The sequence below is a fragment of the Lolium perenne genome, chromosome 3, assembly GCF_019359855.2.
Source record: "Lolium perenne isolate Kyuss_39 chromosome 3, Kyuss_2.0, whole genome shotgun sequence".
NCBI lineage: Eukaryota > Viridiplantae > Streptophyta > Magnoliopsida > Poales > Poaceae > Lolium > Lolium perenne.
This window is the reverse complement of record NC_067246.2, coordinates 332,323,744-332,341,295: the sequence shown is the minus strand read 5'-3', so window position 1 is coordinate 332,341,295 and position 17,552 is coordinate 332,323,744. Positions and strand designations below refer to the sequence as shown.

The 17,552-nt window shown below is 47.5% G+C and overlaps 2 protein-coding genes across 2 annotated transcripts; both read right to left on the bottom strand.

Annotated features, from left to right (window-relative positions):
- Positions 1–4,954: 4,954 nt before the first annotated feature.
- On the bottom strand, positions 4,955–5,777 carry LOC127338908 (putative calcium-binding protein CML19). The gene has a single exon (XM_051364857.2). The coding sequence runs from the start codon at positions 5,686–5,688 to the stop codon at positions 5,233–5,235; it is 456 nt and encodes a 151-aa protein (XP_051220817.1). The 5' UTR covers positions 5,689–5,777; the 3' UTR covers positions 4,955–5,232.
- Positions 5,778–12,235: 6,458 nt separating this feature from the next.
- Positions 12,236–12,879, bottom strand: LOC127338907 (putative calcium-binding protein CML19). The gene has a single exon (XM_051364856.2). The coding sequence runs from the start codon at positions 12,767–12,769 to the stop codon at positions 12,317–12,319; it is 453 nt and encodes a 150-aa protein (XP_051220816.1). The 5' UTR covers positions 12,770–12,879; the 3' UTR covers positions 12,236–12,316.
- Positions 12,880–17,552: the final 4,673 nt, after the last annotated feature.

The window sequence follows — 17,552 nt, the reverse complement described above, 5'->3', positions numbered from 1 at the left end:
CGATATTGGCATTGCCTCGAGAGTAAGCAACCACTGGCAAGGGGAAGCAAAAAAGAGAGCCCAAGGACAGGAATCAGGTGGCCATTGTTACACGGTATTCTGGAGCTGCAAGCCTACAACTGCAAGCATTTGGGGTCAGAGAAAGCAAGGTTCAGAAAAGAAGAATCTGTAATATGATGTTTTTTCCTCATTCCTGAACCAAGAAACAGGACATGCACACTCGCACAGCTTGAACGAAACGTCACTGTCCTAGGACCTCAATCGACCAACAAACGCCTCCTCTCCTTCCCCCCGCGTCGCCCTCCTCTGGCGACCAGGGGGAACCCTAGCCGCCGCCCCTAGGCTCCCACCCCCTCTTTCCCCTGCCTCGCCCCCGCCGGAGGGGAGCCGCCAAAGCCGCGCGCTCCCCGGGGAAGGTGGCGGCGGGGCGGTTTCTTCCCTCCCGCGTCCCTGGTGAGAGGGAGCTCACTCGGGCGCGGCGACGGTGGCGGGCGCGACGACGGACGACGGGCGCGGCGGCGTAGGGCGACGGGCGCGGCTGCTGCGGACGGCGCGTGGTGGCCGTGCTGGGTCGTGGCGTTGCTGATGGTGCCGGCGGGCGGAGCGGGCCATCCGGGCACGATCTGGGCCGCGATGGGCGGCGCGACGGAGTGGTGGTGGGCAAGTGCGGCGACTGGGATGGCCGCGTGGGCGAAGGAGCCTGCCGGAGGCCATGGCAGCGCTGCTGCTTCTGGTGGCTGCGGCGATGGGCGGGCCCCGATCTGGGCCTGTTGGGCCATGCGAGCCGCGGCCGATGTTGGCGTTGGCGGCGTCTCCGCCATGGCGCTGGGGTGGCGCGGTGCTGCCTTGGTCTTGGGCCGGGTTGGCTATGCGGTGGCGGCCTCGGGTGGTGCGGGAAGTTCATGTCTGCGGACTTCGGCGGTCGTCCTCGAGCTCTGTGCCGGTGTTGTTCGGCGTCCCCTCTATGTGGTGTTCCGGTGGCGCCCACGGTGATCTTCAGCGGTTCTCCGTTGGCTTCAGGATGTGCTGCCCTCTGCGCGTCGGCGGCTACGGGTCAGCCAGGTGGTTGCTCAGCGGTGGCAGATGGTGGTTTGTGCCGGTCCTTGTTGGCGGGCACGAGATCTTGAAACTCTTCGCTGGGCGAAAGCTCTGTCTTGGCGGCCGGCCAGGACCGAGGACGGTGACGCCTGTGGGCGCCGCATACTTCTTGAAGGAGTCGTCGAAGCGGGTGTTTTCTTGTTCTCCGCTCGGGCTCTTCGGGGGAAACCCTAGATCCCTCGCGGGATCGGGCGTGGGCGGTGCTCTTGCGTCGCTTTGCCTCTTGGGGCCTCGCTTTGGATGTCCACCGGACAAAGGGACTTGTGGAGTGTTTTGGTGGTTTTCGGCGGAGGCGGGTTCGTCTTCGGCCAGGCGGGGCGCGGCCTCGGGGCCGGCGTGGTAGTTGGAGTGGTGGCTCCGGTCTTTCACCTTCGCCTGTTGTGTTGAGGTGTGGTGTCGACCTGGCTGGTCGTGGACCTGTGTGGAGCGCAGCTCGGGCTGGCGTGTGGTGTCGTATTGTAACGGTTTTCGGCCAGTTTTCCTCATAAACGGGCCAACTCTTTTCTCCTATATCAATGAAAGGCAAAGCTTTTGCCTCGTTTAAAAAAAAAAAAGTCATTGTCCTTCTGAATTTGGAGTGACGCTAACTGTCTGAAAAATAAGTATCGGAAAGAGAAAATCTCCAATTTTTTCTATGAAATTGCCTTGATGTACTTTTGTTTACGAACTTGCAAATCGTGAATTTTAGGTCAAGAAGTTGTCCCGCGTGAGCGTTTTGGTCATTCCATCATGGCCAATGTAAGTTCGATGAACGTGGCCAAATTTTCTTTTGCAAATTCCCCTTAAAAAGATATACCGAGGACTAGAAAATTAGAAAAAACAAACATTTAGAGTACAATTTGCAAAAAAAAAAAAACAATTAGCCAGTCAACAAACTAACGATCAATGACCAAAACGGCGTTAGTGCAATGATCAACTTCGGACTACAGCTCAAAGATCACAATTAGAAAATACGGTTAGATGTTTTCATCTCTGTTCTACTATAGTTTTGGACAAGGCATCTCTGGTAGCACAATGAGCTAAAAGAAGTTTATGCTAGATTTAGATGAGTTCTAAATATTGTGACGGATTGTACAAACGAAGGCAGAGTATGTCATTGTTTTGATAATGACTGGGGATGTTTAAGTCGAGAAGTTCTTTGAACTTGGTGTAGTTTCAATAGTGTCAGAACTTTGAAGCTATATTGTGTGTGATAATATTAGTGACATATTTCAGACCGCGGAATTAAGGTTCCACCAGAAGACCGAACATATACGATTAATGCCGACTCATTTGGAAAATGAGTGATGCGTGGAGACACAAATGATTTGCAAAATACATACGTTTCTGAGCATGTCAGATTCGTTGACTGAAACCTCTCCCGTGAGCAAAACATGATAAGCACCAAAAGGCCAAGGTGTTATATCTTTACAAATGTAAACTAGATTATTGACTCTAGTGCAAGTGGGAGACTATTGGAGATATGCCCGAGAGGCAATAATAAATTAGTTATTTTTATATCTTAGTGTTCATGATAAATGTTTACACCCCATGCTATAATTGTATTAACCAGAAACATTAATACATGTGTGTTGTGTAAACAACCAGAGTCCCTACTTAGCCTCTCGTTTAACTAGCTTGTTGGTTAATAGATGATCATGGTTTCCTGATCATGAACATTGGATGTTGTTAATAACAAGGTTATATCATTGGGTGAATGATATAATGAACATACACCCAAATAAGTAGCATGAGATCAAGTCATCAAGTTCAACTTGCTATAAGCTTTCAGATACATAGTAACCTAGTCCTTTGACCATGAGATCATGTAAATCACTTATACCGGAAGGGCACTTTGATTACATCAAACTTCACTGCGTAAATGGATGGTTATAAAGATGGGATTAAGTATTCGGAAAGTATGAGTTGAGGCATATGGATCAAGAGTGGGATTTGTCCATCCCGATGACGGATAGATATACTTTGGGCCCTCTTGGTGGAATGACATCTAATTAGCTTGCAAGCATGTGACAAGGTCACAAGAGATGACATACCACAATAACGAGTAAAGAGTACTTGTCAGTAACGAGGTTGAACTAGGTATGGAGATACCGATGATCGAACCTCGGATAAGTAAAGTATCGCGTGACAAAGGGAATCAGTATCGTATGTAAGTTATCGTTGATTGTGTGGGAGCCATTATGGTTCTCCAGATCCCGTTATTGGTTATTGGTCGGAGAGGAGTCTCGATCATGTCTGCATAGTTCACGAACCGTAGGGTGACGCGCTTAAGGTTCGATGTCGCATAAGTAGATTCGGAATATGAGATGGAGACCGAAGTTTGTTCGGAGTCTCGGATGGGATCCATGACATCACGAGGAGGTCCGGAATGGTCCGGAGAATAAGATTCATATAAGGGAAATTAATTTCTGGGGTTCGGAAAAAGTTCAGGATTTTCCGGTGGAAGACCGAGAAGGTTCTAGAAGGTTCCGGAGGGACCCCTGGTGGGCCCACGACCCCGGGAGGGACCACTTGTTCCAAGGGGGTGCTGCCTTGCCCTAATGGGCCAGGCGCACCAAGCCCTAAAGGCCCAAGCCGGCCACAACCCTAGGGTTTAGGGGAAACCCTAAAATTGGACGGCTTGGGGGGAAGGAAAGTTCAACCTCCCCCTTTGGCCGGCCCTAGATGGGTTTGGGCATGGGGAGGGGCACCCCAACCGACCCTCCCCACTATATAAAGAGAAGAGGGGTGGCCGGCCAAGTCCCCAACCTGAAACCCTAGCCGCCACCTCTCCTCCCTCCTCTTTCTCTCTGCTGCGGCTTAGGCGAAGCCCTGCAGAGATTCTCCTCCACCACCACCACCACACCGTCGTGCTGATGAGATTCCGAGGGGATCTACCACACCTCCGCTGCCCGCTGGAACGGGAAGAGGACGGGCTTCATCGACACCGTATGCACGACTGAGTACGGAAGTGCTGCCGGATTGCAGCACGGACGATCGACTACATCAACAACGAGATCTAATCTCGTAGGCTTTGGAATCTTCGAGGGTTAGTCTCATACATCTCGTTGCTCCGATCTTCATAGATTAGATCTTAGCTTTTCCTAGATTGGATCTTGATTTTGTTCTTGTTCACGGTAGAATTTTTTTGTTTTCTATGCAACGAACCCATCACTCTTCCATTTGTACTATTTATTTAAATAGTCGTCATGGATCATTGCACTAAATGTATGTCCATTTTTTTACATGTCATAAAATGTATTATCTTAAATACTATTTTTATTTTCATTTATAACTAAGAAAATCAATACCGTAATTATTTATGTACATATTAAGCTTCCATAGTTTTCATATTCTTTTATAGTATTTATAATCACAAATACATTATCTTCGCCTAAAGAGAAACTATTTTCCCTCCAACACTTCTGCATATGGACATTTCCTCCAAAATTCTAATGGAAAAACCATGGAAGAAGCTATTGTCATTTTTAGTTCCACATTATGCAGATTATACATTCATGTATGAATTAGCTACCTATGGTGTCGTTGCTCCTACGCCCGGGAGAAATCTTATACGTGGGCATTTACGGAATGTGAGAGAACACCCAAGTGTTTACCCAACATGCGGGCCTGGAGTGCCTTCGAGTGTCCTCCTTTAACAGATTAATGGCTTCTATTTTGTGGACATCTACGGTACCTTGGTACTCTAAAATCAGCTTAGTTGTGTGTATCATGTTATGTAGAGACCAGGTATAATTTCCATGCTCTCTCAAAAAAAAAAGGTATAATTTCCTTGCGGTTGCATCACCTTAATACGGCGTTTGAGTCAACACAATTCCTATCTCGATAAAAAGGCATGTGACCAGTTAGATACCAAGCAATCGACCACTCCAAGCCTTCTTGAAACTCCAAACCCAATCCCACCAGACGTAGGATTTCATACATATTGTGAATTGGACCTGCTATTACAGCCAGTTTTTTTTTTAAAAAAAATTGAGTTGGATCCTCAAACATTAACAAAACCAAATCATTAAGATATGAAGATCGAGAGCAAAATCCTTACCATGCTGACTGAACAACTGAAGTATCATTTCTCAATACGAAAAAAAAACCTTAACTAACAAACGGTGCATCAGATTCACACAATTTTCTCAGCTAGGCATCCATCATGACCTTGAACTCGTCGAAACAAACCACTCCATCTCCGTTTAGATCGAACCTTTGGATCATGTCCCGGCAATCCTCGATGCCCTGGTGCGAGCCCAGCCTGTTGAGCATCAACATCAAGCTCGCCGGCGTGATGCAGCCTTCGCCCTTCACCTCGTACATCGCGAAAGCTTCTTTCAGCTCCCTGCACCGCTCCTCGTCGTCGGCCGTGGTCTCGGCCTCGGGCCGGCCCACTAGCCTGAGAAATTCCTCCTCGTCCAATAGCCGATCGCCGTCGGAGTCGGCCGAGTTGACGAGCGACTCGGCGTCCTCCGCCGACACATCCTCACCCAGCGCCGCCTTCATGCACAGCCGCAGCTCTGCAGCCGATATCTTGCCGTCGGAGTCCTTGTCGAATGAGGCGAACAAGCTGCTGAAGTGACCGGATGTCGTGCCGTGCACCATCTGTGCTTGCTTCGGCGCGCCTGCAGAAATGTTCAGAGATCACGGAGGGTTGTGTGTGTATGTGTTTTGCCTTGAGAACTGCGATCGATGCCTGCTTTGTGGTGCTTGGTCTTATGTGTCTGAGTGGCTTATATACTGGCACGAGATCGTGCAGGTAGCCAGTTTGTGTTGATGCGTTCAAGGCACACAATTATTGAGAGAATTGATTAGGCCAATCGACGAATTGGTCGGCTGACACTGTAAATTCGTTTTCAGCTGTCGTGGAAAGTGGAAAGTCCAAATTTGAACGAGTATGATCAGAATATCATACTCCACCATGCATGGGCCTTCTTCTACTGACTGAACAATATTATAGTGCCGGCCGATTCCATGGATACTACCTCGTCAGTTGCTTGCTGATATGTTTATTTGTCGTACACTCCCGGAGCTTCGTGTCATTCTCCCCCCAGTATGTATGGCTCCTCTGTATACAATAAACAAGTGTTGTCCAGCGGCTGGCGACGACGAAGTCGTGTTTCGGCTGTTCTATTCTATCATGTTTTGGTCTTTCCTCGTCAGTTGGTAGCTAGAGAATGACCCAATTATCACTATGCATATGTTTGTACTATGTAGTATCTTCTTCCGGTATGTTATGCCAAGTGGAGGTCATATCATATTCGATAAGTGACAGAGCAAAAGCAACAAGAAAACCACAGATTTTAAGGATGTCATTACTGCTAATACATGTACTCAAGGTGAGTGATTGAAGAGGAGCTCCAACGGAACAAAATAGACCTAACAAAGACCACGTACTGACCTACACCACAAACGGCGCACATCAAATTGGAAGTCCTGAATGGTCAGTCTCCTGATTCATAACACTCATGTGCAGTTTCTTTGGTTGTAAACTTTGTATACAATTTAAAATAGCCGTCTTGGTTTTAATTCATGGTCAAACAAAATTACCCATTCTTATTATTCTCTTGGATAGTTTCACGGTAAATTTATCATAGCTAATTGCATCTGAAATGTGTGGGCCCAATAAGTGTGGGAGGAAAAAGAAAGATTTCTTGACAAGGGCGCCCCACGGCATCGACTACACCACCACTCTAGTTATGGGTCACTTGAGAGCATCTCCAGCCGCGTCCCCCAAACCGCGCCGGATTGAGCGTTTGGGGGACGTGTTTTGTTCGTGCCGCGTTTGGGGGACGTCGTTCCCCAGCCGCGTCCCCCAAACGCCGTCCCCAATCAGGAATTCAAATTGTTGCATTCAAAAGAGATCGTTCCCGCCGAATCATCGCGATCAGAGTAGCGGCGATCAAAGTACTGGGCGCGCGCAGACCATAGTGCATGCTAAATTAGAAGAAGGGGTTGGTCGACAACGACGTATCATGAGTCGACGCAGGCCAGTCGATCACGATGACCTCGTCGCGATCTGCCTGGTGTTGTGCATGCTCCGTCTGCTCTGCCGCCGTCGCATAGGCCGATGATGGTGTAGCAGTCGAAGACGCGTCAGCCGGCTCTTGCTCTGCGGTTGCTGCTGCTGCCGCTACCGCTGCCGCTTCCTAGGCTGCCGCGTCGGCCGCAGCGTCGGCCGCCGCCATTTTGGCTTCGATGTCGTCGAGGATCTGGCCTTTGAAGAAGTTGTGCGCCGCCCGCGTTCGGGGAGACATTCCCTCTGTCGACGCTCTCAACAGGGACATGTCGTCCCTGCGTTTATTGAGCTCCAACTTGTCCTCTTGCCTCTTGAGCAGCTCCGCCCACCTTTCGTCGGTCTTTTTGTCGCGGGAGAGAAAGGTCGAGGAGACGTCCGCGAGGCATTTCGTGATCGATGCATGCGTCTTCTCACACGACGCGGAGTCGGCCAAGGCGGCCTTGGCAGCCTTGTTGCCAGTAGGATGCCCTGCCGACGTTGCCAGCGACGCATCCAGATCAATGGCGTCCTTCCCCTTGGACAGCGACATGCGCGTCAACCGCCATTTCTCGTTCCCTTTGAGCTTGGTATAGTAATGCATCAGCGCGAACGACTTATTCACATCCGAGTTCCTCCGGTAAACCTCCATGGCCCTATCAAACTAGCCAAAGGAAGCGGAATCATTTTGTCGAACACAATGTAGGCGCTACAGATTATGGAAGAAAGAGTCATACCATTTGGGAGACGTCGGCGCCGCTGTCGGCTCTGGTCACTAAGTCGTGATGGTATCCATGGAAGGAGTTCACCGAAGCCTGGATGATGGCCCATCGCGTCGACATTGCCTTTTGGCTCATCTTCATTGTCACTTTGCTGTAGTCGCTCTTGATGAGCTTCTGCTCATCGAACTCGGCCTTGATCCTCGCCCAATACTTCCCGTATTTTTGGTTGGCGCCGATGATGGAGTCATGGCTCACCGTCGCCCACGACTCGCACGGATAAAGATCTTCCAAAACCGTCCACTTGGGGCCTCGTGTGCCCGACGCCTTGTTCTTCTTTTTCTTCTTCACGCCGTCCGCGTCTACCTCCACGTCCTCTTCCTCGTCGCCCTTGCCGCCCTCTTCGTCCTCGTCGTCGTCCTCGTCCTCCACCTCCTCCTCTTCATCGTCCTCCTCGTCCTCACCCCCGCCCTATTCCTCAGCACCCTCAGCACCGGCACCGTCAAATTCGAGCGGCCCCCTGCGGCCACTGAAAGGGTCGCCGTCCGCACCGGGTCCTGGCTCGCGCTGCTCGTACGCCGGGGAGTAGAGGTTGTTGGGGTTGAAGCCGCCATGCGGCAGCGCATCCTGGTAGTGGGGCGACAAGTTAGGCATCACACACCCGGGAGTGCCGGAGGGGCCGTCGTTGTAGAAGGCGGATGACGACGGAGAGAACACTCCCGGAACGTACACCGGCACGTTCGTACTATATGGGCTCGCGTTGGTGGCGGCGAGACACCCGGCCATTAAGTGCTGGTGTTGGCGTGCCGCCAGAGCCTTCTTCTCCTGCTCTGCCGCCCTCCGTCCTTTCCGCTCCGCCGTCGACATCTTCCGGCGCAGACATTCTTGATGCCACTGATCATCGGTCCATCCTTCTGGCTTCTTCTTCGGAGCTGGCGCCTTCCGCGGCTTCGCGAACGGCACTTTTGCCCCTTTCGTCGCATTGCCCGGCGGCTTCTTGGCCGCTTTCTTGGCCATCTTTTTGGGGGCTATCGGCGGCGCCATGGAATGGGGAGAGGGTAGCGGCAGCGGGTGGGCGGCGGGTGGACGGCGGGAGGGAGAAACAAATCGGCAGGGTAAGAGAAATGAATCGGCAGTGGGATATGTGTTGGGAGGCTAGAAATGCACGGCGGGATAGGCGCGATATGATGGGAGGGGCGGGATTTGGCGGGAGTGGGAGACGATTTTTCACTGAGCCACTGATGCGTCAGGCCCGCGTCGGTTCGCCTCGCTTTTCGTTGTGTCCGACGTGCCCGGAGCGTCCCCTGTGGGACGGGGACGGGCTCGGGGCGCCGGACATCGTATCGGGGCGCGCCGGACAAAAATGGGCTTTGGGGGACGCGGCTGGAACGTTTTTTTCGCCCGGCGCGCCCCAAATTGCTTTGGGGGACGCTTTGGGGGACGCGGTTGGAGATGCTCTGAAAGTGTCTCAAAAAGTAGTGAAAATACCTCACTAAATTTGTAACAGACTTTTTTACTTGGTCATCATTACTCTTTTTTCACTAAATTTATGTCATGTTTTGTTTCATATCTCCATGTATATTATCTTGAACTTCTTAGGACTCCTTTGATTCATAGGATTTGTAAAAGAATTATGTAAGATTTAGATCCTATAAGAAATTTTCATATAAAAGTTATTTGATTCATAGGAACACATCCTATAGGAACTAATCCTATAGGAATCTTGTAGAGCAAACCCTATAGAAAAAAAATTAGGTCATACTCATGGAAAAGTTTCTTTGCTACAATCAAACGCACTTCATTTTTTCATAGAATTTAAATGGGCATGACATCCCAACCCTATTGTTTTCCTATTTCTATGTTTTCCCTATCATATGAATCAAAGGAGCCCTTAGGTATAACTGACATAACTAATAAAGCAATCATGCTTTTGAATAATATCGTGCATATTTGTCGTGTTTTCCTGATGCTATCATCATAAATATATTCTATTATGCTAAAGTGGAACTTTTTTCTTGCAAAATTCAGTTTATTTGTAAACATAGATTTGGGTGTCCGTGGAAATCTTGTGTAACAATGGATTTCACTTTTATTATAGGGAAACAAAAAAGCATCACACAATTACAAAGAGTAAAGTATGCCCCTTATTATGTTGAAGTACATTTATACATATAATTTTCCATATTGTCCTTAAAAATCTAGACAATTTGATAGTGTTTTAGAGTGTGTGAAATCAATATGTAATTTGGAAGGGGTCTCTAGAATATTAAGCTATTAAAATTTGGAGTAACCAAAATGTACAATTCTAGAATGTATTAGGTGTAGCCTAGTGTAGTTTGCTCTAGAATCCTAACTTGCATTCTCACTCATTAGAGGTTGACATTGCTAGCTAAATTAGCATTCCTTGTTCGAGATCGGGAGAAAAAGAGAGAAGGAGGATGAAGAGGAAGAGAGAGCGAGAGAACAATCAGTAGTTAGCAAACATGCTCCCTGACCTAGCCGCCGCTCCTCCACCCTCCACCCTCCCAGCACTGTCGCCGCCCCTCCACCCTCCACCATCGCCCCCTCCCATCCTCTCTCCTCCCTTCCCACCTTCGCCCCGGGTCATCTCGCGCGAGGTGGCTCCGGGCGACGACCCGAACCCAAGAAGAGGCGGCCCATCTTCCTCCTCCTGGCCGCTGCTGCCGTCGGGGTCGGCGGTGGCGACCACGTTCGGCTGCCAAAGGCAGGGGCGGTGGTGGCACGTCCATGGACTGCCCTTCGCGCAGAGGCGGGGTCTTCCAGGGCGGCAATGGTGGACGGCAGGTCTGGTGGCGGTGGCCTTCGGCTACTTCACCTAGATCATGGCGGGAGACGCGGTGGTGTGGCGGAACTCGGCGGGGAAAGGGTGGCAGCGGGATCGCTGCTGACCTCCAATGGCTGGGTTGGAGGAGGAAGATGGACCACGGATCCCAGCCATGGCGGCGGCATAGGGGGCGGCCGTTCCGGCTTTCATGGTCGTGGTCCTAGGGTTCTTCTTTCGCGAAGATGAAGACGTTCCGGATGCCAATCTTTTTTCATCTAGCCGGAGTGATGAGTTCCGGAAGGCTCCGACAGCGAATGGAACAATGCATATTTTACGTGGAGTTCACATGATCGGGTGGTATTCGGTCGCGCGCACCCATGCTTTTATTTTGACCATTTGGTTCCTGAGGGAGCGGCGTGAAGCTCTGTTTTATGTTGATATCAAGAGACTTTCGGTCCATGGTGAAGTCAGACGCAGAGAATTTCATGAAGGCGGGATTGAGGGATTAGCTAAAGAAGGTTCAAGTCTGCGATGTTGAGGAACTTGCTTGGTGTTCCGGGATTCGCAGTGGTATGAAAGTGGGTGCGGCAGCACATGTGAAGTTCAGAGTCCTACCTTTGAGGGTGAAAACCCAATGTCTGGCCTTAACTGGTTGTGCCTATTGTTTTGAGAGCGGAAACTATCTTTAGGGTGAAAACCTAAGATCTTTGATTGGGCGATGACGGCGCTGGTGCACTGTTCCCTTCTTGGAGGCTTCGCTTTTGGAGAATTTGTATTTCAGGTGTTGTCTAGGGGGTGGATGTATTACTTGCTAGGCCTGGATACTATAGCGAGACTTTTTTTCTTAGTTTTCTTTTATCTTTTTTGGTTGTGTGCTTCCATACTGCCATTAGGGTGTTGCGTTGTTGCATAGGCTGAGTGTAATTGGTATCTTTTAATATTAATATATTCCTTTTATTGAAAAAAATGCACCCCAGTTCTTGGTATTAAGATGATTAGATGACATTATCACATTGTTTATAACATCCATGCACATTTTTTTTAACACGACTTGAGTTTGGTGGAGATAGCTTAGTTTGTTAGAGTGCTGATTTTTCACTTGCTAGAAGACTTGGGTTTAAAGTTTAAACCCCGTTTTCCACACCGATATTTCTTTCTTCCCAAGATTATAGCTCCCCTCCACTTTTCCCCGAGTTTCACTAAAACACAGCAGCAGTTTGGGGAAGCTTTATTAATACCGTTTTGTTCACTTTTTTCTAAGAAACTTTTGTCTTTTCAAGCAAACGATGTGATTTCGATGTTTAATTAATGATAGTATATGGGGCCGAAGACACTGAAACACACCCGACCACAAAATATATTCGTAGCAAAAGTAAAGTTATATCAACGATCTTCAAACTCGCCATCTCTAGCTATACATTCTGGTTCTTAAAATTTCTCCAAATTCAGAAGGCGACAGAGCAAACTATTGGTAGGTAATCAACCAGGAGATTCCAACGAATTTGCCTCTCCAAGCAAGCTCAAAACCTGAATCCAACCCAATCCCACTAGATTTTGGGTTTCAAAAATTTAATGACGGACCTACTATTGCTGTAGGATATGATGACAAGTCATTACGAAATGAAGGCATACTCAAAATCGCTATCACAGAGACGAAACAACTGAAGTACCATTTCTCATTAAAAAGAACTGAACTACAAAAAGTTCATCACATTCAAATCAATTTAACTAGTACTACGCATCCATCATAACCTTGAACTCGTCGAAGCAAACCACCCCATCTCCATTCAGATCAAACCTTTGGATCATGGCCCGACACTCGTCGATGCCCTGGTGTGATCCCAACCTGTCGAGCATGAGCATCAGGCTCGCCGGCGTGATGCAACCTTCGCCCTTCACCTCGTACATCCTGAACGCCTCCCTCAGCCCGCTGAATCGGTCTACGTTGTCGGCCTCCTTCTCTGACCCTGTGTCGACCAGCCTGAGAAACTCATCCTCGTCCAGCAGCCGGTCGCCGTCGGTGTCAGCGGACGCGACAAGCGCCTCGGCGTCCTCTGCCGACACGTCCTCGCCCAGTGCTGCCTTCATGCACAGCCGCAGCTCAGCCGCCGAGATCTTGCCGTCGGCGTCCTTGTCGAAGGAGGCGAACACGCTGCTGAAGTGGCTGGATGTCGCCGCGGGCACCATCTTTAGTTTCCTCCGGTGATCACCTGAGAAGGCTGAGTTTTTTAGCTGTTCAGTATCCGTGTAGTTTGCTGTGTTTGCGTTTTCCCTTTGTTTTGCTGCAAACTGCAATGTTCAGCTTCTCGTGCTTGGTCTCAGGTTTGTGGGTGCGTATATATAAGTACATTGAAGGTATACAACCGCGTGCAGCTAGCCATTTGTGCTGATGGCTCCAAGGCAAAATTATTGAGATAAATGATTGATTGGGCTGAGGAATTGGTCGGTTGACAGTGTCAATTCGTTTAGAGCTGTCGTCGAAAGGGGAAAGTCCAGATTTGAAAGAGTACGTCTAGGGTATTTCTATGACAGAATATTGCGTACAATGCAGGGCTCTTCCAGAGAGGAAGCTGTGTGTAGGGAGCTCGTTGGTTGCTGGTGATATGTTTATTAGACAAATACAAGAGCTTTGGCGTCATTCCCCAGTCTCCAGTATGTATGGCGCGTACATGTATACTAAACTTGTCCCGCAGCCGCCGGCGACGAAGTCCTGTTTCGGATGTTCCATCATTTTTGGTCTTAATATCTTTCCTCATGGTAGATTGGTAGTAGCTCGAGAATGACCCAATTATCAGCATTTTTGTTCTTCTAGAGGATATGTTATCGTTGCAAAGTAATGCCAAGTGGAGGCCATTTCGCACTCGAGGCTCGAGAGTTAAATTAAGCAGCAGAGGAAAGGAACAGGGTAATAACGGCTGTGTGCATCCTGGTTATGCAGAGGCTGGATGTAATTGCTTTTTGAAGTAATAAAGCATCCTTTATCGAAAAAAGAGAGGAAAGGAACAGGGTAGTGTAGATTTTCATACCACTGCTAATGCCCTGTCCGACACTAGGCATGCAGATGATCGAAGAGGAACTCCAGCGAAACGGCACGGTCGCAACAAAGTTGGAGACCAACGTAACCACATACAGCACGCATGGACTTGAACGTCTTGAAATTCAGCTCAACATTCCTATCCAGTTGATTTTGGGTGGTAAACTCCGTCTACAAGTTGAAAGTGCCATCCAATTTGCTGCTTCTACCTCCCAACCCCCTCCACCTAACCCTAGCCGTCACACTCTCCAGAAACTTCCTCGTCAAAGCCGCAGGAGGCTGCTGGGCAAAGCCGACGGAGCGAATGGCGGCGGTGGGGCCTCCTCCTGGGCAAAGCCGATGGAGCGAATGGCAGTGGTGGGGCACTTCTCCACGGGCGCCGGCCCTCTTCATCTAGTGGTGGCAGGTGGGCATCAGGGTTTTGTCAGCGCAGTGCTACGGATCTCCGAAGGTGATCTTGACACATACATCAACGGTGGGGCTCATTTCGCCCGATGGAGCCGGCCTTGTAGCTACGACCAGCAACATCCAGGTCAGTGCTATGGAGACTACTTGGCGCCATGGTTCTGCCGGGGTTGACGAGCTAGGTGGCCATGACCATGACGTGGCTAGAAATCATGGCATAGTAGCTCCGGTAATAGTGGCGACACTAACCTCATGGTTGGTGGCAACCTATCTGGCTGCGGGTTTGTGGAGTCGTGGCTGCCTCTGAAAACCGATCCCAACTTCGGTAGTGGCAGACAATGGAAGGGTCTGCACGTGGCTACATTATTGAAGGCATCGTTGTGGCAGCCTTCGTCTCGTCGCCTGGGCTGCTTCGGGTCTCCAAGATCAAATGATGGTGACAAGCGGTGATGTTCTCCCCACCGAATCCATCGTTTTTGCAGTAGATGTTGGCTCGAGAGGCTCTGAGGTGGAGCGACATGGTTCTTACCGCGTCTGTGGTGGTGGGTCTACGGTGTAGCACCGCGGAGTTTTGATGGAGGATGCGTGCCGAGGTGAGCGCGTAGGGACGAGGCGCCGTCTGGCGCCATGGTGGTGTCACGACAGAATCAACGAAGTTTATGTGGATCTTAACCATGAAGATTGCTTGGCGGTTCAATCATATGTAGCATGTACAGGAGGTGCTTCTTAAGCGTTTGGTTTCTGATTCCTATCCGATAGAGGGATTTTATTGTTTTCTAGGTATAAGACCTTGCTGAGAAGATCTTCACCCATTGTTGGGTAGGTAAGTCGTTATCGAATTCCCACATATTTGCAACATATATGATGATAATAATATATTTTACAATTGATTTATAGGGATTTATCAATGAAACTCTTTATTTGGTTTATAACTCTGCAAAACAGGAAAACTTTGTTTTGCATAATTTTTACTTTTAGAGACCTATACAGAGTCAAATTGACCTGTGATTTTTGGAGCGTCGCTTTTTCATCGGTAGAAGTACCCTAGAGCTTTGGAGGAAGCCTGGATGGGCCCGAGGCCCAAAAGAGGTCAGGTGGTGCGCCAAAACATGGTGGACGCGCCACCCACCCTATTTCGGCCATCGATCATCCAATCGATCTGATCATTTCGCCCACCGACGTATTTTAACCTAAAAATCACTATATATATGGCCCCGAAGAGTTCTCGGGAGGAGAGCGCGCAGAAGACAGAAACACGTAAACAAAGGCTACAGCAGAGAAGATTGGAGGGTGAAACTCCGCCGGGATCACCGCTGGAGGATCTCCACCTTCTCCAACGTATTCATCATCATCACCATGATCAAGAGAGAGTAGTCCACCTCTGGACTACGGGTTTGTGGCAGTAGCTTGATCTATTTCTCTCATCTTCTTCATACTTCTTAGTGCTATATGAGCTGCCTCACATGATAATGGGCATATTTGTAATACCTATGTGGAGGATCATTATTCTATGATACTATGCTATGAGAACTGATCGTATTATGTGTAAGATGTATTGATAGATGCATGTTATGTACGTTGTTCTTAAGTATTTGTTCTAATCCAACATCTATGCAAGAGCGTGTGTGGGGTGATGTGTGTATTAGATGGAGTATGATAGTTTTAGTGATTGAATAGTGACAACAAATTCATGATCTATTATAGTTTTGCCTTTTCTTTTGCTACCTCACTAGGGATAAAGTGAATGCACAGGCTATGTTCGTTAGATGAAAAAAATGATAATCTTGTTTGTTCAAGGTAGCATATTTGATATTCAAACATCATGTCAAAGTACTTATGGCTATGCTCTGTTAATTCTTAATAAAAGATCGCATGAAGTTTTCTCTTTCTTGTGGATTATAAGAGAGATGTGTTGCATCATATCTATGTTAGGACGTGATATTCATATGAATGCGTATCTTACTCATGTTATTATTTTGCATCCTAATATTCCATTGATGAATTACTATTTGTCCTCTACAACTTAAAAGAGAGAATAGTCAAGTGAACCCATGAACTCCAGTTCACTTTTTATCATAACAAACACCTTTATATTGCTTTTACATTGTTTTCTATTGGTTGCACTATTTTAATCTAAAAATACAAAATATTTAATTTTCTTATTTGCATCCAAAACACCAAAAAACCATCAACCCCTTTACATTTTTTATTTAGTTACTATATTTTATCGAGTTTTACTCGCTTTATTTTTACTTGTGTTTTATTTATTTACACGAAACCTTGTGCTTGACAACCACACGGTCACAAGGATTTTATTTTACTTTGCATAATTGCTAGAAAAAGAGAGAAGAGAATACTCTTTGCTCAGTTCACCGAGAGTTCGATATAAACCCTCGAGTCACCCTTTTACGGAAAATAATTTGCTGACACAACATTCTGCACATGAAGTCCCAGCACCATCAGCCGTATGCATATATTTTTCTGCAGTGGCCGGATTATCATCCTCCATTACAAAAATATATTTCATGTTTTTCAGTTATTCCCCTATAAAGTTAAATGTTGAATTTAATCTAATTTCATTCATTACTATTGGCTGATACCGGAGTATGTGTTCATCTAATCAGCTATACTATGAATGCACTTGAACTTGTGAACTCGACTACAAAACCAACCAAATACTAATTCAAAGACGCAATTAAACACACACTTAAACATCCAAACACAAGATCACATCCTTTTTCAGCTCCAACTAAGCCAAGTTATATTCATGAAGGTAATGTCAGAGCTAGCCGCTTGTTTTATCCTGGGTAAAACCTTCATGTTGCTACATCATTAAATTATATTGCCCAAATAAATATCACTTTATACTCTGAGCATGCCTTGTTTTTCTAATATGAGGATCTACTGCAAAAACATGCCAACTGGCCTAAGCCACATTTAGGTGGCTCCACCACTAGTGACGGATAAATGTTGTTGATTGGGTGACCCCAGGTATGTGTACATGTCATTCCATCACAATTGCAACTGCAAGATATCTGTCATTGAACATTTCTACACTAAGCCCTCCCTCTGCTAAGCCATAGTTGTAGAGAACTTCGAGGGAATGATAACATCCATGGAATTCAACCATAGGCTTCACGTAAAGCAGGAATTTGTCAGGAAGGGTATTGAAGTCGAGGTCGGCTTTGCATGAAGGCATTCATGGGCATCGCGAATGCAGCTAGCAAAAGTTTAGCATATCTCGAGTCTAACTAATTTGTGGACCCATATCAAGTAAAAAACTCCTTTTTCATACATTTGTATAAAACTTTTTTACTTAGTCATCATAAATCTTTATCATTAAATGTATCTCATGTTTTGTCATACATCTTAGATATAGTATACAAAAATCATTCTTTTCCATATTAAGTAACATATTTTCCAAACTGTTCTAGTATGTATCATCACAAATAAATTCTCTTCCAAAGGAAACACTGTGTTTTGTCTTTGGAAATAATTTTACTTGTAAGATATAGTCTAGGATGTATATAG